This window comes from Mastomys coucha, unplaced genomic scaffold, assembly GCF_008632895.1.
Source record: "Mastomys coucha isolate ucsf_1 unplaced genomic scaffold, UCSF_Mcou_1 pScaffold6, whole genome shotgun sequence".
Classification (NCBI taxonomy): Eukaryota; Metazoa; Chordata; class Mammalia; order Rodentia; family Muridae; genus Mastomys; species Mastomys coucha.
Genome location: NW_022196912.1, coordinates 35,141,337 through 35,163,126, shown reverse-complemented (window position 1 = coordinate 35,163,126; position 21,790 = coordinate 35,141,337). Strand labels below are relative to the sequence as shown.

The 21,790-nt window shown below is 39.6% G+C and overlaps 1 protein-coding gene across 1 annotated transcript in view; it reads left to right on the top strand.

Moving 5' to 3' along the window:
• The first annotated feature begins 5,600 nt into the window (after window positions 1-5,600).
• Window positions 5,601-21,790, top strand: part of Ddx1 (DEAD-box helicase 1) — a 30,039-nt gene continuing 13,849 nt past the window's right edge. Inside the window, exons 1-13 of the mRNA XM_031356030.1 lie at window positions 5,601-5,752; window positions 8,598-8,649; window positions 8,927-8,990; window positions 9,672-9,701; window positions 12,218-12,314; window positions 13,763-13,810; window positions 15,160-15,243; window positions 15,443-15,526; window positions 16,519-16,595; window positions 17,543-17,615; window positions 18,933-19,009; window positions 19,121-19,235; window positions 20,135-20,273. Coding sequence (XP_031211890.1) covers window positions 5,737-5,752; window positions 8,598-8,649; window positions 8,927-8,990; window positions 9,672-9,701; window positions 12,218-12,314; window positions 13,763-13,810; window positions 15,160-15,243; window positions 15,443-15,526; window positions 16,519-16,595; window positions 17,543-17,615; window positions 18,933-19,009; window positions 19,121-19,235; window positions 20,135-20,273 — 956 coding nt within the window. The 5' untranslated portion in view covers window positions 5,601-5,736. The remainder of the gene's footprint in view (window positions 5,753-8,597; window positions 8,650-8,926; window positions 8,991-9,671; window positions 9,702-12,217; window positions 12,315-13,762; window positions 13,811-15,159; window positions 15,244-15,442; window positions 15,527-16,518; window positions 16,596-17,542; window positions 17,616-18,932; window positions 19,010-19,120; window positions 19,236-20,134; window positions 20,274-21,790) is intronic.

Genomic DNA, 21,790 nt, shown 5'->3' with positions numbered 1-21,790 from the left:
ACATGATATAGGATCAAGAGATATGCACCCTGTATTGTATTTCATAACTGGAACCCAGTTAGGAAGTAGTAAGTCTTTCATCCGTGTTATTAATCATGTGTGAGAGGGTCCAAGCTGACCACATGCACAGAGCAAAGGCCACAAAACATCATGCTGAGACACCATTCACAGCCCACTATCCACTTCTCAGCCTACCCAAGACACCATCAAAATGCAACAGCACAAAGGGTCCTAGGAATGTTACCTAGAGAAGAAATACACAGCCAAAGCCCTGCCCCCATTTTGACCTACAAAACTGTGATCTAAGAAGCTATTAAGATTTGGATGTTTGTAACACTGTTTAGATATCAAGAACTAGAAGAGAAGGCTATTCCAGGGGTGGAGAGCAGCATGCATAGGAAAATATACAGTGCTGCGATTCAGTCTGGTGTGTGCAATGGATTCTGCACAGTTTGATAGGCTGGGAAGTAAAATTTATGGAAGACAGTGGCAGGTCATACGTCAGGAAGAGGCTAGAAGTAGAAGATCTGCTGTATGCCATTCCCACATACATAGACTCAAGAGCCTCGTCTATCACAACCTGTATGAAGGGGAGAAGGCTGAGGGAAGGTCAAGATTCAATATGAAGAGCAAGGACTCCCTCGGTTCATTTTTATTAACACATGTATCTGAGGGCCGTTTTTGTAGGCAGTGTTTAAGAAGGAGAAGATTGCTCTTGTGAAATGACAGGTGGATATGTTTGTATCGGGTATTGTGAGTAGGGACTGGGGAAGTGTGTATGGGAGACATTTTCTGCTGGACTTGTTTTAGATTAAAACAGCATCTTTTGATGTTTCCTTCTTGGCTAATCTTCAGGATCTTGGCAGTTTGTTTGCATGTTCCAAGAAAGAGGTGAGAATAGGAACCAGGAAAAGAGCTAATAAATTATAAAAGGAAAAGCAAACACCGTCTTAGGTCATTTTTCCCAGGCTGGGCTCAAAGTCACAGCTCCCACAAGATGTAACACACTTCCTTTTTGCTTGTTTGTTTTTGTTTTTGTTTTTGATCTTGGTTTTGATTTTAGTTATAAAGGACCACATATTTAAGGATCATTTCACAACTCAAGCCACATGTCATTGAGGATTTACAATACATTGCTCTTGCATCTGCACTAGTCCATGAATATTTATGTAGAGACCAGAGGTGAATGTCAAATGTCTTCTTCTATCTCTCTTCACATTATGATGATGATGACAACGATGATGACAATAGTGACAACGATGATATAAGGTCTTCACTGAACCTAGAGACTGCTGACTTGGATAGACTGACTGGCTACTGGCTCTCTGCCTTCACTCCTAATGCCAAGGTTACCCACGAACCATGTCTAGCATACTCATGGGCGCAGAGGATCCAAACTCAGGTTGTCATGCTTCTATAGCAAGCATTTTGCCTAGTGAGCCATCTTCCCAACCCTTGTTTGAATTTTTTCCATAGATTTAACAATAAGCTTCCAAAATGATGAGTTTTCTTAGTATGCTGGGTTGCTGACAAAAGAAAAATTTAAATGGTGTAACTAAGGAAAAGAAATGTTTAATTTGTTTAACTAATGAAAATATTTTTAAGCCACAAGACATTTTGCAGGGCCTCTTGAGATGGATTAGCTTGAAAGGTGTTTGCTGCCACGTCTGACAACCTGAGTTCAATTCTTCGGACCTACTTACTGAAAGAAAGAACCAGTTCTGCAAGTTCTTCTCTGACCTACAATGTTGCTGGGAAATATTAAAAAAGGACTCAGCATGTTCCCATGTTTGTGCCTCTGCCCCAGAAGCCTGGCCAGCCATGCACTGGCAGGAAATGGCCGACCTGTTTTTATCTCATGGAGACTCTGACTTAGAACTCCAGGATCTCTCCACCAAGCTCACTAGGTTCCCACTGGCCAGTCATTACCATGACAGCCCCATGCTTCAAAGCCCCCTTCTTTCATACAGCTTTAATCACATTCATGAGGGAAGTGTCATTCCCTATGACCCGTAAGTAAGGATAAAGTGTAGTTTCCTCTGGGCAAAGCCTTGCTACTCCTATTCAGTCTGGCTTAAGAGCATGGAATAGAAACACTCTAATAAGACACAGAGTGTCCCTGTCTTTGGAAACAAGACCAATTAAGCAGGCATCCAGAGAAACTGCAACGCCACCTGGGAACTCATGGAGAAAGGAAGGAAAATGCTGAGGCTCTGAGGCCTGCAGATGAAGAACTTGTATCTCTGAAAGAGATTTCAGCCAGTCCTGAAGACTTGACAGACTATCTTACTGGAGAGACTGGAGCTGAGACAATGGTGAGAGGCAGGATCACACTTTGACACGGACTGCTTAGTTCTACATAGCCCTCTATTTGAACGTAGATCTCATGTGAGGAAACCCAAGATGGCTTTGAAGGGAACATCATCAGACTACTTTATTGTTCTTCCCAATGTGTCCATAATGAACATCACCTTTCTTTCTACTTTTCACTGTTATTTATATGTTTGATTGCCCTATTGAGGACTAGTGGCCAATACTAGTTTGGGCTGCCAGAGGCCTAACAACTATGGTAACAAAGGCTGATTCTTTCCTCCAAAGAACATATCTTGGCAAATCTTATACAGCTGTCCTACAAGTGTGACTTTTCACGGGGGACCTCTGCTCTTATTGGACAGTGTGGAAACAACCTGGATCCTTGAGGGTTTATCTGAAGAGTCACTCAACCTCTGTGGGCAATTCATTTAAACACATTCCCTTGAAGTTTGCTTCCCAGGGGCCCAATCAGCCTCTGTTGGGAAAATTCATGTTTCTTTCACAGTTATCAGGAATGCAGTTTGTTCTCCTAGCAGCCTTCTTTTCCCTTTTGTCCTACTACAAGACTCAAACTCCTGAGATTAATGTTTCTCTGAATGGACTCCTGGATATTGCTTTTCCTTTGAGAGAGAAAACACAACAGGGCATCAAAAACTCCTGTTTAGAAAAATATTTTTACTTGCCTTATGATATTACTTTTCTGTTAAGACAACTTAAGGAAGAGAGAGTTTTATTTGGCGTGTAGTTCCAGATGGCTAAGAATCCATGATGAGGGGTGGAGGCATGGCAGCAAGTGGCAGGCAGCAGACAGCTCCCATCTTGAACAGCAAGTATAAATCAGAGAGAGAACAGCATGTGGTAAAATGCTTTTAACCTCAAGAACCTGTGCTCTGGAAGGTATAGTACCTGAATACCTCCCAGGCAGTGCCACCGACTGGGGACCACATGCTCAAACACCCTCACCAGTGGGCACATTTCTCACCTCTTGATACTTTTATGGATTTAGGGTGAGTGCTAGTTAGAGCAAATACCAAGGTTCAGATTCTACTTTGGCAAGTGGCACCATGTGTGATCTGGTACTTCTTTTTGGACCATGGGCATATTTGGTGTATGCTCACAACTGCCACATTAAATAACTTTAAAGAGTATCATTTTCATAAAAATATATATAATACAAAATATAATGTGAATAGTATCCTCTGGCAGAGTTGTTGTGAGGTCTAGTTAAATTCAACATAAATCAAACACCAGGAAAATGCAGATAACAAAAAATTTATTATAATCAAGCAGCTGTTCATCAATCAGGGCTGCAGAACAGATTCAGGAGCTGAACTATGATCCTGAGGAAACCCTGTGCAGCATATTTAAAGGATGAAACCATGAAGCAAAGGAGGGCAGGGTGGGCTAGAGCACTGTCCAATTGTATTTTGACAAAATGGGTTGAGTAAGGGAGTTTCCATCAGGTTTCTGAGCCTGGGAACATGAACTTAGTTTGACCCTGCGGGCAAGATGGAGAAGTTGTCCTTGAGATGTTTGATTCATACAACTGTTCCTTTACAAGCTGTCCCTGAGTTGTCTGGAGTCAGATAACTGTTTCCTTGTAATAGAAGCAGTTCAGCTTCTGGGGACTCCCCAGCTTGTCTTATGCCTAAGACCTTGAATTTAATTTCTCTCTATAATTAAATGGAGTCTAAAAGTGAAATGGTAGTACTTAGAATAAGTTTCTTTTGCTTGTTCCCAACAGTGGGAAGCTGCAGGCCTAAATGGATTATCCTTTTCCTTTGGAGTTTCAGGTGAGCACTGTTACATGTAATAATGATAATTAGAACAACATATCCATTATTACTATGTGTAATAGAACAGTAAATATACTTCTAAGAGCTCTGTGTCAGGTCCCAATGACCCTGGGACAAATGGCTAACTGTGGTGCCTGCTAGCATATCGTAGTTCACAATGGCCTCTAGGCTAACTCAGCACCTCTATCTCCTCTCTGCTCTTCTCACTCTGCCCCCCCCTCCAAAACTCTCCAGCCCAGGGCCTTCCCTTCCCTTCCCCCAGCTTCAAATTTCTGTGAACCCCTGCCATTTTAGCTATGTGCTCTCCGGATTCTTCTTCCTCTGTTGGTTAGCTTGGTTCTCTCGGTCTCTTTTGCTTTCTTGGTGTCCTTGGTTCTTGAGATCCCTTCTGTCTTCCTTTCTCACTGTCCACCCTCTCCCCTCTCATGGCCTAGACCTGCTGGCCACGTATGGCCACGTTCATTCCACTATTTTCTCTAGACCTGCTGGCCACGTTCATTCCACTATTTTCTCTCTCTGCTCTAGACTCTTCCAGATGCTTCTAGCTGTTTTCTCTCTCATATCTACAATAAAAGCCTTCTTCTGAATTACACCTTGGAGCAGGCGTGCTCTAATTTCATTCACTTTGTGTATTTTACTTAATCCTCACCACGAGCTTATTACATCTCTGTCCATCATGATATATCCATTCATGTTAGTATTTGTCATCTGTTTTATAGATGAATGAGCTGGAGCTCAGAGAAGTTCTACGATTTTAAGATCCCACAGCTAGCCTATGCCAGGGCTAGAATTCAAACCCAGGATATCTGACTCTCAAATTTGTGCTTCTAGCCCAAAGTTGCCTAAAAGCTTCCTGTTTCTCCCTAGTTTCTGGGACAGGCTACAGAGAGCACAGAATGGTCTCCAGAGTTAGGTAGATCCCAGATTGCCATTAAGTATCCGTGGTATTACATAACCTCTTAACATACCCGAATCTTAGATGTACATCTGACGACTCCAACACACCCCTTACGTAGTATGGAGATGAGCTATAATTCCTTTACTGACCCAGCTCTCTAAAAGGAGCGGGTACTTAAAATAGCTTGCACGTTATGCCTGAAATTTCAATGCTACATTAAACATGGTTGAAGGAAAGGAACATATACCATTAATTTTTCCAATAAAAATATTTAACAGGTCTTATGGGTCACAAGCACTCACTAGTCTTGGTTGGCTGGGCAATGAATTCAGTGTATTCTTAAGTCATTCCCAAACTGCTTGGCTTTGTTCATCCTTGTGAGATTGAAGTCAGAGGGTATACTTTTATTATTAAGACAGCCTGGTCCATTGTTTGAGAATCGAGGCTTCCTCATCGGGAAAAAATGATCTCAGTAGCACACCACTTCTTCTGGGTACACCACAGCTCTGAAGATGGCTAATAATGACCAGGCTATTAGGGAAAGCAAAGTCCTCTGGCACTGAGCTAACAATCCGGAGGGTCTTTCGTCCTCGGAACCTTTCTCCTGGGTCTGTATCCCCGGCCGGAGTCGGAACACCGAAGAGCACGGGCCGGAAGCGCGCGCCGCCGCAGCCCCGGCGTGTCTGGAAGGAGGGATCGACCGGGCGGGCAGCGGAGGAGTGCGGGAAGATGGCGGCGTTCTCCGGTGCGTGGTGGGAAGCCGAAGGGTTACGAGCGACTCGCCTCGACCCACCGGGAGCGGGTGGAGTGTGCCGTTGTAGCAGTGGGGTCGGTGGGGTGGCGGGAGACTGGAAAGCTGTCGCCCTCTGGGGACCTTCGCTGTAGGGCAGGGACGACCAGTTCAGGCCGGGCTTTTTCCCGCGGGCGCTGCCTGGGAATCTTCGCTAAGCAGCTTTTCCTTCCACCTTTGGGCTTGCCGGCCGTACACACTCCTCTGCCACGTCCCGTGGCGTCTGCGCTCGCGTTGTCCGGTCTTCTGCTTCTTTGACGTGGCAGTGACCATTTGAGAACCCTTCTCTGTCTGGTCTTGGCAAGGAGGAGCAGCCGTTGAGCGTGGTCGGGAAGGGGACATTTGGGGCAAAGATGATTTTGTCCTGTTTGAATTTATCCCCCCAGGTCTTTCCAAAAAATAAAGCCACCGATAATAAAAATGATCGTCATTCGTTAAGCTGTACACTTCGAGAGTTGACATTGAATGTCAAAGCTAAAGAAAAATAATTTTTTTCCTCACGGACTAGCAATAATTTTTGAGAATTAATTATTTGCTTTGTGATGCCAAACAGGATACTGAACCCACTAGTTGATATTTCTCTTTTTCTCAAATAACCTCATTATGTACCCACAATTTGGAAAGTTCCAACCAGTTTTGAATATACTAAATATCATTTTTCCTTCTCAATATGTATATATACATACACATGTGCGTATGTGTGTATGTACATACATATATAAATATATATATATACACACATATATAACTGATTTCACATGTATATATAAGTGAACAGATCATATTAGACATAGTGTCCTTTCATTAACCTATTTAAACGACAATATTATACTATTGTTGACTGTTGTAAGAATATCAGGAATTCCAGATCTCAGGCTACAGGGGAAAGTCACTTCTAAGAGGAATCCTCTCACTTAACACAATTTTAGCCCAAAGATCTGTCAGGAGGTTGTAGGTCACTGTTTTATAGGCACACATTTTTGGGAAAAATGCACAAATTTAAGGACAAGACAATATTCTGATATGAACAAAAGTAAAAGAATTTGAAAGTGTATCAGTTTCCCCTTAAAATGTTTAACTACTAACCTATGAAAGACAAGTTTTCTGTAGAAAATATACCTAGCACATGACCAGGATCCTGTAAGATACAGCCTAAAATTTGCCAGGCTACCCGTGGTTGCTGTTTGTAACAGTCCTGTAAGCAGCTTGCTATATTCTGTTATTCTGTGTATAGCATATTTAAGACAATCACCTTTTTTTTTTTTTTTTACATTGCTATTTATATTTCCAGGGGAACAGAGGTCTTTCCAAGCAGAGGTCAGGTCAACTTGCTGGAATTGGTCCTCTCCCACCTGTAGGGCCAGCAGGGACTTGGTGGGTCTTCAGGCTTGGTGGCAAGTGCCACTGAGCCACTGAGCCTGGCCCATTGCTCCCTCTTTCCAGTATTTTTCATTCTAGGAGACAGAATATAACTAGACTCTTAACAAGTATAGTTGTTAGGCAAGTCAATCTTATTGTTCATCTTTATGGCTTAATTAGTTTGTGTGTGGAAGGGAAGGTTTAGTATCTACCTATAACTGATTTCACTTGAATGATAAAATGACAGAACACTCAGGAACTGCCTACAATATCCATTTATGGCTGGCATTTATGCAAAATTATTTAAAGTAAACAGTGTGGCCACGCCTTAAATCCCAGGACTCAGGAGGCAGAGAAAGGCAGGTCTCTGAGTTTGAGGCCAGCCTGGTCTACAGATTGAATTCCAAGACAGCCAGGGGAAATCCTGTCTCAAACCAATTTCCATTGGCATGAACACCCCCCCACACTCCCTTCAGTTAACTAGAATTTGTTTTTAATGTTAAAAATAAAAATAAATAAATAAATTTATTTCTCAACCTTAGAGAAACAAATTCTTCCTTAAAACAAAGTCTCTTACTGTGAAAACACTTTTCACACCTCTTGAGCTATGAAATGTAGAGATGGCTGAGAGGCTGTATAAGCATAGCAAGAAAGACCCCAGTATCAAGGTTGAGATAGTAATCAATTCTGAAGCACATGGCCAAAAGTTATCTATTTTCTGTATTTGGAAGTTTCTGATTTATTTAAACTTTTTTAGTTTTTTATTGAAACACAGTATTTGTGTATAGTTATAGAGTACAATATGAAGCTTTGGTTCTTAAATATGCTTCATAATAGTCAACTAAGGGTAAATAACGTGTTCATTACCTTAAACTTTTCATATCTCTTTAGTAAGGAAATTTAAAAATCTCTCAAATAGTCTGAGACATGCAGTGCCTTCTTAGCAATATTTTGATTATGGCAGCCATTAAATGTGGGCTGTTTGCTTTCCTTAGATTCTAGAGGGTGTAGAGATGGTCGTAGACTAGCCAGGACATAGAACTGCTCAGAGAATGCAGTGAGGATGCAGGTCTAGGAACCCAACTGTCAGATTTTTACCCCTTTCTTTAAGAGCTGAATGAGCAGTAGTGGCTATGTGCTCATGACACTGTACCAGCAGTGTCACTGCATCACCTCCTCTTTCCATGTACCACCACAGGTAGGTGTGACAAGTCCCATTTTCTGCAAAGACAACAGATATATAGTTTTGTCACAAGGTCTTCTATAAACAAAACCTTGGAGTGAATTTAAATCTGTCTCCAAAACTCAACACTCTCAGCAGTACAAAGGTACAATATAAAAGCCAGACTTCAAAGCTTTTCCCCAGTTCTATGGAAACAGCTTTAAGAGAGTATGATTTATTAATAGGTTTGATTATTAAAATGGCTTTTCTTTTTTCCAGAAATGGGTGTTATGCCCGAGATTGCACAAGCTGTGGAGGAGATGGATTGGCTGTAAGTATGGAGAACTCAAGTGCAATTGTGACAAATACCTTTCTTAATGTGAATAATAATTTTTATCAAATATATTTCTGTCTAGCTTAGGAAATGAAATTCAATTCATGCTGATTCTTTAAATCATAGATTGCTTCCTTTAAAATTTTATTCTAGCTGGAAAAAATGATTGGATTGCCACATATAATTTGTTTTAGGTTGCTTTAGCATGACTTAAGTAGCCTAAATGATTTTGTATTTTTAACTAACTATAATTCTTCACATGTAATTCTTTTAGTCTACCAACTGATATCCAGGCAGAATCTATTCCATTGATCCTAGGAGGAGGTGATGTACTTATGGTATGTTTACATTTAATAAGGTGGCTGGGGGGAAACACACCTTCTGAAGCTGTGTGTGACACTTAAGAATGGAAATGTTTTAACAAATTCATTTTATTCATGCATTAGCTTTGATAACACATGCGCTATGGTCAGTGTATTTTATAGAAGCTATAGGTTTGGAGTGACTTTTTAGTTTTTACTGCAGGAAATGGTGGGTGGTAGCATAAAGTCTGTATGAAATGGTAGAATAACTTGCAGTACAATGAGAAATATACATTGAATCAGGTTGAATTTTTTTCTCAATTTAGTTTGTGCATTTGCTGGCACTGGTGGATATGGAAGGCTAAGAAGTAGGTATCAGTTAGAATTATGGTTTTGTGAATATGAATATATGGTTTTGCAAATTGTAGTATAGATCTGTAGTTAGATACTCTTAAGACATACTAATGATTAGATTAAAACAATGAGGGCTTCAATTTGGTATAGTAGTGGGAAAGAAGAAGAGGACAGATGCTTCCTGAATTGGGAGAGGTGACCCGATAAACAAGATTCAAAGTCGACTGGGGCAGTGTAATTTATCGTGAGGCCCTTGAGATAAAGTTAGCTAGTCAAGTGTTACAAGATCTCTACATGGCATTATGCTGACTTTGAGCTCTTTAATTCACAATTTGAACTATAATTAATTTCCCTCCTATTCAGGCTGCAGAAACAGGAAGTGGAAAAACTGGTGTAAGTAATTTACATTTAAATTTCATTAAAATCTGAATTTTAAAGTGTACTTGAACAGTAGCTTTTATTTTGAAATATGTAATTAAAACAATCTCCTCTAATATGTAAGAAATGGCAGTTTACCGTTGTCTTAGTTAGGGTTACTATTTTTTTTTTGGAATAAGAACCAGTATTTATTGAAACAATGTGGAGGCATGGATTACAAAGTGCCAAACACATGATACCTATGTTACGAGTATTCATTTTAATCATTCTGAAACTGTGAATTATGCATTGTTAATACCATCATTGTTTTATGGATGAGGAATGTGAGACACAAGGAATATCAAGGAAAGTATAGAATGTTCTGGAAGCTCTGAAAAGACGGGACTGTGAAGAGGAAACTTAAGGGTTCTTTGGAAAGTCAGTTGTGTCGGGTGGTGTTTTGCTGGGGCAAACACACAAAGAGAGTGTTTTCCTGAAGCAAATACAAGGGAAAGAATGTTTTGCTAAAGCAGACACGTGAAGGAACGGGAACATTTCACTGAAGCAGACACAAATGAAAGGATGTTCTGCTAAAGCAAGCATGTGAAAGGACTCATGATGAAGGATTCTTCATTAACAACAGGCATGTACTGGTTCTCCTTACATTTTGTAGTAGATCTCCTTTTGTCAGGACTCCATAGAAGAAAACATTTCTTCAATATGTTTGCCCCAGCAAAAACAAAAAAAAAAATCCTGTAAGTTTCCATTTCAGGACTGGGAACATAGGAATGTAATAAGAATGGTAACCTTATAGACTTCATTGACTCTTCTTCATTCTCTACTTTTAATATATAAGAAAATTATTTAAGCTGGTTTCTACACGTCTTTCTTGTCTGAACAAATGACTATCTTCATTTTACTTCTTCAGTCTGCTACTAAGAATCTACTATATATCTCACTGGGATGAGTGAATTCAGATCTTAGGCTAGAGATGCAGCTCAGTGTGAAGTGGTTGCCTAGCATGCACAGGGCCCATGGATTTGATCTCCGGTGCAGAGGGAGATTGTGAGATAAAAAGGAGACAGTAGGAGAGAGAGAATATCCTTGAAGCTGCTAGAAGTTCTATATCTATAGACCCAATCTCTATTTACTGCTTTGGCTACTTTTTGCTCCTTTTCATCCCCAGAATAAACAAAATATCTTCTGAGTTTTTGCATGGCCTCTGGGATACCAACAAGGTTTTAAACTGATGTTCCCTGTGAGTTGTGTGTTGCTGAGGCTCTCCCTATATAGTTCTTTAAAATTTTTCTCAAAATTATTCTCCTAAGCAACTACTAGTACTTAGACATCACACTTGAGTTTTGTAGGATGTCTACTTCAGACCTCCACTTCTTTGCACCATAGGTGTATCTTGTAGTTGATGATAGCTTGATTTCTAAGGAACAGGCTTGTATCAGGGGTACAAATACGGGTATCAGTGCCCCAGTGTTATACATTCTACCAGAGTTGAAGATGTATCTATGCTCAATCCAGCTGCATCTTGTGGTGTGAGAATAATTATGCAAAGAGAAAAGGATGGAGATGGTTTAGGGTTACTATTGTAAGGAAACATCATGACCAAAAACAACTTGGGGAGGAAAAGGAAAGACTTATATGTCCTAAATCACTGACCACTGAGGGAAGCCAATGTAGGACTTCAAACTGGTGGAATCCTGGAGTCAGGAGCTGATGCAGAGGCCACAGAGGAATATTTCATGCAGGCTTCCTCCCTGTGGCTTTCATAGACCAGGTTTTTGTTTGTTTGTTTGTTTGTTTGTTTTTGTTTTTGAGACAGGGTTTCTCTGTGTAGCCCTGGCTATCCTGGAACTCTGTAGACCAGGCTGGCCTTGAACTCAGAAATCCACCTGCCTCTGCCTCCCAAGTGCTGGGATTAAAGACGTGAGCCACCACTGCCCTGCCATAGACCAGATTTTTAATAGCACCCAGGACCAGAAGCTTGTGTAGTACCACCCACAATGGTACCCCATAACACTAATTAAGAAAATGCCCTACAGGTTCCCTCTCCTCGGTGACTATAGCTTATTTCAAGTTGGCATAAAACTAGCTAGCAAAACCATTGAGAGTACTAGTTCTCTTGTTGGCAAACTATGAAGGCCTATAAAGAGTATGCTTTTAGGAATTTTGTTTAAAGAGGTTTTACAGGAGGAGGCATATATCTATAATCTTTATAGGCATTTCAGAATTTTAATCCTCCTAAAATAAAAAGATTACACCCAGAATGCATCTACTTTTGGCCTAGACTAGGGAGGCAGTCTGAGTTGTAGTGTTTTCCTGCTCTGCTTAATGTTCATTCATTTTGAAGGTCCTCGTTGTTTACATTCCAGGCCTACAGCTGGCTTCTGTCTCTCAACTCTGGATTATCTGATTTTTACTTAGGTTAGGTAAATGAAATGGGAGCAGCCCATAATTTTTAATTTTTAATGTACATGCATAGCCTTACCCTTATACTAATAGCACTCTGATGAATAACACAGGAAATGTTCCTTTGACAGGCATTTAGTATTCCAGTTATCCAGATAGTGTATGAAACTCTGAAAGACCAACAGGAAGGAAAGAAAGGAAAAACAACTATTAAAACTGGTGCTTCAGGTAATATTTATATTGATATTTTCTTTTTATAAATTAGTCATTGTCTTGGTTTGCAAGTTCGAGTTTGGGGTATGCATTTTATTGCCCATGTATGCAGCACAACATTATAGCATTGTGTCCTGAAACAGGGAAAACAAGTGACATTAGAATTAGTGAACTATCCACCCTAAAATACAAATAATGGTTCTGTTGAGAAAAACATGATAAAGGATAAATTGGTACATTGTAAAAGTGCTATTTGTCTTTCTTACATGGAGATCTATCTACTTATTGGGTTCTGATCCTAATAATCCGTAATAACCATTATTATGAATAATCATGTTCATTGCTTATTTTTTTTGTTTTTTTTCTTACTTAGATTTTAAATTTTATTCATCATCTTTGTTCCTGCTACACTTTTACAAAATTTAGTATATATTTTGAAGTAACTTGTTTTATGTTTCAAAGCAGAATTGAGATAAAATAGCAGGTTTCAGTTATGTGAACTTGCCATATCTTTTTTGTTCTATATGAAGGTAATAATGACACGGGATAGAGTAGTTTAGTAAGTGGGTTGTGTGATGGACAATGAATGTAGCTATTAACACTGTTGGCATAGTTTAAAATAGCTTTGGAACTTTTGATAGCAATATGCCATCATTTATGAGAAATGATGCTAGAAAAGAATGCTTCTGAAATAGCTAAGGAGAAATAGGATGGCTCTAAAAATCATGTCTGATAAGAAAACAGAAACTTAGATTGATAAACAAGAAGAATAGGAACAGCTGATGACCAAAGAAATGTGGGGAGCAGGGCACAGCTTACACATAATCTGCAGGGTCTCTTAACTTAAGGATTTGCTGATGTTTTCGGTGAGCCAAGAAAGGAGAATCCCATGGAACATATTTCTCTGTTCATCACAATATTTAAACTTGGTAGATAGCTATTCATCGGGCATGATCTAGAAAAGATTTCTGCCTTGGGCAGGAAGATGGGCTAAAATGCATGTAGTTACTATAAGTTTTTATCTTTCATGGGCTATTAAGATATTTTAGAAAAGGAAAAATGCCAATCATATAAAAACAGGAAGAGAAATAAAAATGTGACTTGAGAATTTCTTCTAGAGGACTGGGTGATGAGGTCATTTATTTTCCTTATGTTAAAGGTCAAGTTGCTTAGTTCCTAAACTTTAGCAGTGACAAAGGTCAGTGTCCTATATACAAAGTGCTCTGAAGATGGGAGGGGGTTAGGTCTTACTCCCAAATGGGCCAGTGACTATCATTGACATCTTTTGATTTTCAAGTTTAGTTTTGCCTTTAATAAAAGCAACTCCATATATGTGTATATTCCAAATAATTTGCAAAGTTGTGTCAAACCAAAGGAAATAAGATATAAAATATAAACCTGTTTCTATAGAGCTGTACATTGCATATGGCTACATCTCACTCTTCTTATATTAATTTGTTTAGTGCTCAACAAGTGGCAGATGAACCCATATGATAGAGGGTCTGCTTTTGGTAAGTAGATAATAATTTGATCTATTCATTGATAACTCAGAAACTTAAAAAAAATGCATACAAATACCAAGAAAAATATGAAAAAGTATTGTATATGATTTAATTAAACAGATTCAAATATAGTTACTGAAGATAAACTTTAGTTCTGAACTTGCAATAGACAATAGAATATAATGAAAATAATTCCTATATGACAAGTTAATGTGCACATACAAATTATTTCAGTCAGTAGAGAAAAGGAAGATTTATTCAGTAAAAGACTCTGGCACCATTGGTGCCATCCATCTGGAGCAACAAAAAATTGGCTTCTATATATAATAATTAGAAATAAATTTCACATGTACTTGAGATTTAAACTGTCTATGTGTGTTTGTGCATATATAATACATAAAAATTTAAGTGTAGATGTATATGTATAATTTAGCATGCATAATTTAGTGGAAGAAAAACTTTTCTAACCCAAATAGAAGATATAGAAATTAGAAAAGAAAAGATAGAATGTTCATTTTTGTTACTGTTTTATTATTTTAATTAACACATAAATTATATAAACTAGTAGGACTCACTGTGGGAGTTCCATGTGTGCAGACATTGTGTTCTAATTACATGCATCCATCTACCTTTCTTCTCTTGATCCCCTTCTTAAAGTCTTGTTTCTCCTGCTTCAGTATTCCAAAGTGTTGGCAGCTCCCTAGAGAACCTTTTACAAAGTTTTATATTATTCATTATCACATGAGTAAGAACTTAAAAGTTTTGAAAAATGAGCTAAGATGTTTGGTAAAGAGATATTTTACAAGTTTCTTTTTGATCAGGTACTGAATGTGACTTTGAAACATGAATGGGGCAGAATATACAATTTCTTTCCAGTGTAGACAAAAGCTAAATCTTTCTTTACATAAGCATCTGTCTGACTCGTGTGTAATGTAAAACTTCATCACTTAGAACCCCAGTCCTAGCCAGTAGCACACACTGCTTATTTGTTTTCTTCTCCCTAAATAGTCAGGGCAGCAAATTGTGATGAATAGGTCCCATGCCATCCCTTAGTACCCTTGTTTCACAGCACTGGAGCATGGCCTTCTAGACCAGTGTGTGTGGGCCATGAGGGATTTGTTAGTGTGAATTCTTCTTCCTAATGGTGACAGTATAGACCCTGGTCACCAGCATAGCCAAGGAGATGTAGGGATAAAGAGGAAGAACTGCTGTCATCTTTGAGTCAGCAAGTCTTAAACTCTGGAACATTCGAACAAGTAATGACATTATTAGTGAGACTGAATGGCTTTTATTTCATGAAGGATGGTTTGTAAAACTTGTACTAATGCTTGTTTCCGTATGCTTGTTCTCCAATGCAGCAATCGGGTCAGATGGTCTGTGTTGTCAGAGTAGAGAAGTGAAGGAGTGGCATGGATGCAGAGCGACTAGAGGACTGCTGAAAGGTACTTGGCCAGCGCTCATGTCTGTCTACGTGTTGAAACTGTGACTATGGATTTCCCGCAGGAGCTTTAAAGTAATAATAATTCAGAAAGATCCACAGTTGTTCTGTCACATACAAACGTAACTCAGAAACAGTGGGAAGTTGGAATATGAATCATATTATGCAATTTGTGTAAATCTCATGGAACTTTACCTTTACAGGGAAGCACTACTATGAGGTGTCCTGTCATGACCAAGGGCTATGCAGAGTTGGGTGGTCTACCATGCAGGCTTCCTTAGACCTAGGTAAGTGTTTCTAAAAGGACTGAACTGCTTTATATTTATAGGATCTTAGCATATTATTTGGGGAACAAACTAATAGACTTTACTGTAGTTTAATTTTATGGACACAAAAAAGCATTTATCCATACCTCATCTGATTCCAGAAAAGACTAGAAATGAGTTACTACTTGCTCCCTGTTAGCACCTTCACCCTATGTTCTCACAATGCGAAATAAGGATGTTTGGGTTTTATTGCTATGAAGAGACACTATGACCCCAAGACAGGGTTTCTTTGTATATTGTCCTGGAACTTGTTCTATATATCAGGCTGGCCTCGAACTCACTGAGATCTGCTTACCTCTGCTCCCCAAGTGCTGGGATTAAAGGGATGGACCGCCACCTCCTAGCCGACGATGGCAGTCCATAAAATGAAAACATTTAATTAGGACTGGCTTGCAGTATGAGAGATTTAGTCCGTTATGGTCATAGAGGGAAACATAGCAGCATGCATGCAAACAAGGTGCTAGAGAAGGAGCTGAAAGTTGTGTATCTTGATACGCAAGCAGCAGAAGGAGATTGTGTAGCCTAAGCACTGGAGAACTTAAAGCCCTCCCCACAGAGACATACTTTCTCCAGGGCCACACTAGACCATACCTCCTAATAGTGCCACTCTGTATGGACCAAACATTCAGACACATGAGTCTATGGGGCCCATTCCTATTCAAACCACCACATAGGACTATAAGATTATGACTGAAGATCAGGATAAAATTAACATGCTTGAAATATACACTGCTGTATAAATTTTTCAAATTATTGAGTTTGTTAGTGACCAAAGCCAAGAGTAAGGCAGCGTTACTTGTGTCCATGCTATTGCGTATCAGCCTGGGTAGACAATGCCCAGATGTTTCAGACCTCGGAACAGTAGGGAGCCTTACCTCATGTATTCTCCCACACCCACACGGTAGTTCTTTTAATTAAGCTCACACCTTTAGTAAACTACTTTTAAAATCTAGGTACTGACAAGTTTGGATTTGGCTTCGGAGGAACAGGAAAGAAATCTCATAATAAACAATTTGATAATTACGGAGAGGTAAGCTTTGATGCTGTTTGTATAATGTGGAAGTGCTACTTAAAGACCAGTGTTTTCCAACGATAATTCTGATTTGGACTTAAAAAAACATAAATAAGTAGATAGTAGTTTACATTTTTTTTTTTAAAGATTCATTTATTTATTATATGTAAGTACACTGTAGCTGTCTTCAGACGCACCAGACCAGAGCGTCAGATCTCATTATGGGTGGTTGCTGGGATTTGAACTCATGACCTTCCGAAGAGCAGTCGGTGCTCTTCCCCACTGAGCCATCTCACCAGCCCCAGTAGTTTACATTTTTAATTGCCCTTCCAAAGTACATTAAATTTTCTTTCTTTACCTCATTCTGATTTTGGATCTTACATCTGTGTTATTTTTATTTTTAATTTTGATTATAAAGACTTTAAATAGAGTCACTCAGAGCCTAATCTATAGCAGTAATTCTTAGTAGCATGTTTTTTGTTTTTTTTTTTTCCAAGACAGGGTTTCTCTGTGTAGCCCTGGCTGGCCTGGAACTCACTCTGTAGACCAGGCTGGCCTCGAACTCAGAAATCCGCCTGCCTCTGCCTCCCAAGTGCTGGGATTAAAGGCACGCGCCACCACGGCCCGGCTCTTAGTAGCATGTTGATTCTGAGAAGCCCTTCAGATATATCTACTATTAGACATGATGTATGCTCTCATGGATTTTTGATGGTGTATTTCTTAAGGCAAGATGTTAGTCTGTAAACTAGGTGTCTGATGATCCTTCTGCCTCAGCCTTTCCAGTGCTGGGATTACAGGAGTAGCCACTGTACCCATCTGTGACAGTCATTTTTGATACCTGTATACCATTTAGAGACATTCTTTTGAAATACCAGTGTCTGCATTTGATTCTACTGTCTGTGACTTGTTAACTTCATTTCTAATCTCACTTTCTGTTATTGACATTTCATTTTCTGGGTTTTTAGGAATTCACTATGCATGATACCATTGGATGTTACTTAGATATTGATAAAGGGCATGTGAAGTTCTCTAAGAATGGTAAGCTCTCTGGATATTATCAGCAGAACAAAAAATCTGTTTTTAAATTCTCTCATTCTCTTCAGTCCTCTCCCCTATCCAGCTGCCTTTCATTTCAGTGGCTATTTGTTGTGGGTTTGCTGTGTGCTGTGTATGTTAGTAAGTGATGAAACCACAAGAGACGATGGAGTAGGCAGAGGTCAGCTCTGCTGCTTTCATACTGGTGAGGAGAGGCAATGTTTACAAATAAAATGTTAGGAGGTAGTAAGTATGAAGGAAGGGAAAAGCAGGGAATGGAGTGAACTGCTGTATGGATATGTGCTTTCCAAAGGGTGCTCAGAGAAGGCTCTGCTGAAGAGAAGACATTTAAAACAAAGTCATGGTTGTCTTATGCTGAGAACTGAGAGCATTTCAGGTGGAGGGAAGAGCGAAGTGAAGGTTTGGGATGGATGTGTCTGCACTGCCGTAGTAATAGTGACAATAGATACAATTGTTATGTGCCTGAGCTGGAGGGAGGGACTGAAGTGTTAGCCCAATGAGGTAGGCTGTAGTAGCAGCTTTACTTTTTATTCTGGGTAAGATGGAAACACTCTGGGGTTCTGAGCCAAGTAGTGGCATGATTCTAACAGCCTCGGGCCAGCTGTATTGAAAACACTAGGAGATAGGAAGTGGGTTGAAATCACCTACTTAGTAAGGTACATAAATAATAGTAAAGATCCAAGGTCTGGTGTCCTATGTCTGAAATCTAGCTAACTAAGGAGAGAGAATCCAGCAGAGAGGAAAGAGGAGAGAAGAGGGGTACATGGACTCTGGCTACCCAAGGGAAGACAGTGTGTCCCAGAGGAGAGAGAAGTCAGTTTGCAATAAGTACTGCTGAGAGTGGGAGAGTGGGAGTGACATAGCACTACAGGATTTGGTACCTGATGACAAGGCAGAGGGTAAGCATGAGTCAGACCTGGAGACAACCAGATGAAGAGAAGGAAGGGTGTCCTAAAACTGAAAACCGGGAATTGTACTTCACTAGTGAGAGGGAAAATGCAAGGTAAATGAATGGAGCTGTCGACTCAAGGGGAGGATTTTGTGAGTCTTTAACGTGAGAGTGTGTGAGCCATGAGGTCTCTAGAGGCAGAGTTCTTGCAGATAGGGAGGAATGAGATATGTACAAAGGAGGAAGGAGCCATTAGTGAAGTCAAACGGTAACTAGGCTCTAGGCAGCCCACTTCATCCATGGGTTCCTTAAGGAAGAGAGAATGAAAAGTAAGGCAGGTTGGGAGATTTTGTTGCGTATGTGGAAATTTTTCATTTTAATTTCTCTGGTTTTGCTTACTTGTTTTAAAGGAAAAGATCTTGGTCTGGCATTTGAAATACCAGCACATATAAAAAACCAAGCCCTCTTCCCTGCCTGTGTTTTGAAGGTAATTAGAAGTTTTGCTGTAATCTAAACTGTTTGATTTTTTTCATTATTTTTGTTTTCCTGGGGAGTTTGCCATTAGGTTAAACTTTTGTTTTCTTTTATTCAATGCTAGAATGCTGAATTGAAATTTAACTTTGGTGAAGAAGAATTTAAGTTTCCACCAAAAGATGGTTTTGTTGCTCTTTCCAAGGCCCCAGATAGTTACATCGTCAAATCGCAGCACACAGGTATTTATTGCAGCAGAGAGGGTAGGGGTTTCTGGAATAAGGCCTGGAGAGAACCTAGTGTTTAGGACTTCTCTTAGTGAGTCCCGTTTGCCTCCTGCTCTGGTTAAATCAACATCATTGTTTAACAGATTAAGGAACTTCAGTTTGAGAACTTAATTGAGAACTATTTTTGTGTCTATTAAGGCACTTAAGCTACCTCAGTCTTGATGGCAGTGATATGCTTGGATCCTGTGCTTGTGAAATGCCATAGCAGCATGCTAAGTGCTTTCCATGGATTGTTTAGTCTTCACACAGCATACTGAGGGAGAACACTTCCTATTTTACAGGGGCCTAAGGAATAAGGTGTACCTGGTCTTTGCTACTTGTGGGGTCTTCTTTTTTCCACTCATTATACCTCCTACCCGTTTCTCTCTCTAACACTAGACATGAGGAGAGATCAGTGAATCTAAGTTCCTCGATAACCACCCACCCACCCATTTATGTATCCTCTGAAAAGTTCCCAAAATTCTAAAGTACATAATTACAGAAATTATCTGCAGCTGCTAGAGCACAAAGCAAATCATAGCCATTGAGGACAGTCTGAAGCAGCCATACATCCCTACACCTGGGATTAAAATGAAAGCACATTATTATAATATTTCTGTGGTTTTTAAAGAAACCAAAATTCCAGAATTTTCACTACAATAAGGATTTGAAGTAACTTGGCCAAGGTTGCAGAGATACCAGGTAGAACTGAATTTACTCCAATTCAAAGCTTGACTTGAAGGCTTATACCATTTTCTGTATTATTGCAATTATTACCTAAAATTTGATACTGGGGCATTAGTATTTGTGTTTTACAACTGATGGCACTTTCGGGTGTGTTTTCCATGACCTGCAATCTTTTCTGCTCTCCTCAGGTAATGCACAGGTGTCACAAACAAAATTTCTCCCTAATGCTCCAAAGGCTCTCATTGTGGAACCCTCCAGAGAATTAGCTGAGCAAACCTTGAACAATGTGAAGCAGTTTAAGAAGTATATCGATAATCCTAAATTGCGGTAAGCCTTCCTTCCGTGCTCAGATATCTATTGTCTTTAAGTTTAAAGTGTTCTGGAAGAATGCAGTAGAAAGAAACAGAGTTGGTGTACTGCATAAACCTTTAAACTTTGTAGTAACGGTGTTTCCATTCTAGCTTCCTTACTTTGGGCAGAGGTTGATTTCATTCAGTGTTAAATTAATTTCTTCTCTTCACTGTCTAGAAAAACGTGCAGCTCTGTGTAGGGTGTTGGTCAACCTAACCTGAGAGTTGACTCTAAGACTCCCACAGGGGTGGTCCTCTCCCTCTTGGGTGATCTGTGGAGGGAGACCTGTGTTCTGAGTAGACTTTCTCTGTTTCTTTATTTCTTTTGTGAGATAGGATTTTACTGGCCTCATATTAACCATCTTCCTGCCTCCTAAATACTGAGATTACAGGTGTGAGCCACACATTCAGCTAGGAATCACTTTTAATTTGTGGAAAGCCAGATTCTCTATGGAGACTATTTTGTGGATTTAACCCTTGATTTTTGTTACTTTGCTTTTAATTAATCTTTTTATTGAAGCAGTTTGGGCCATAAAGTTCACTGCTTGGAAATGTACATTTGGGTGGCATTTGGTATATTTTCAATGTTAAGTGACTGTTGCTACCATCTTAAAACCAGAAACTCAGAGGGAAGTGATAACGATGGCCTCACTCACAAGTTAAGCAAACTGGCTTAGTTATAAATTACAGTACGCAAAATCACCTTAATTGTTTTCAATGGATTAATGCATGTTACTCATTTGGCAGATACTAAATACCTTGTGTTGTAAAGTCTAGGCCTGGGATCAAGACTGGGCTCTAGCAATGACAGTTACACTCCCTTTCACAGAATTCATTATGGAATTGTGTGATAATGTGGAAGAGGGAGAGATAAGAAAACTACGGTGGGAAATGACTTGGGAAAATGAGAAAAAGGAAGCTCCAAAGGAGTTGATGACAGACAGAGTCCCTGCTTAGTTTAAGAGTCTGAGATCTTCAGAGGAGTGGTTTTGGAAACAGGCAAAATGCCTGTGTAATGTGATTCCTTGCTATCATTATTTATAAAAACTAGTGTAGTATAGACAAAGGCTGCAAGGGGAGATGGATGATATTAAAAAAAAACAATTTATTGGTGAAGATGGCGAAATTGTGGATTGCTGGTTGGTATTTAATACAAGTAAGCCCTTACCTTAATAAGAAGCCTAATCTATCTTTGAAATGAGCCTAACTATTCTACGCAGTGAGTTTGAGGCCAGCCAGAACTACATAATGAGAGCCTGTTTCAAAAAAGGGAGGTGGGGAAGCAAAAAAGGGAGAGATGACTCAGTGGTAAAGAGCATTCGATATTCTCCCAAAGGACTCAGGTTCAGTTTCCGGCACCTACATAGTGGCTCACAACAATCTATAAACTCCAGTTCCAGCAGATCTGAAATACCCTTCCATAGGCATCAGGCATGTTTGTAGTGCACATATATTATGTGTGTAGACAAAACATTCATGCACATAAAATAAATC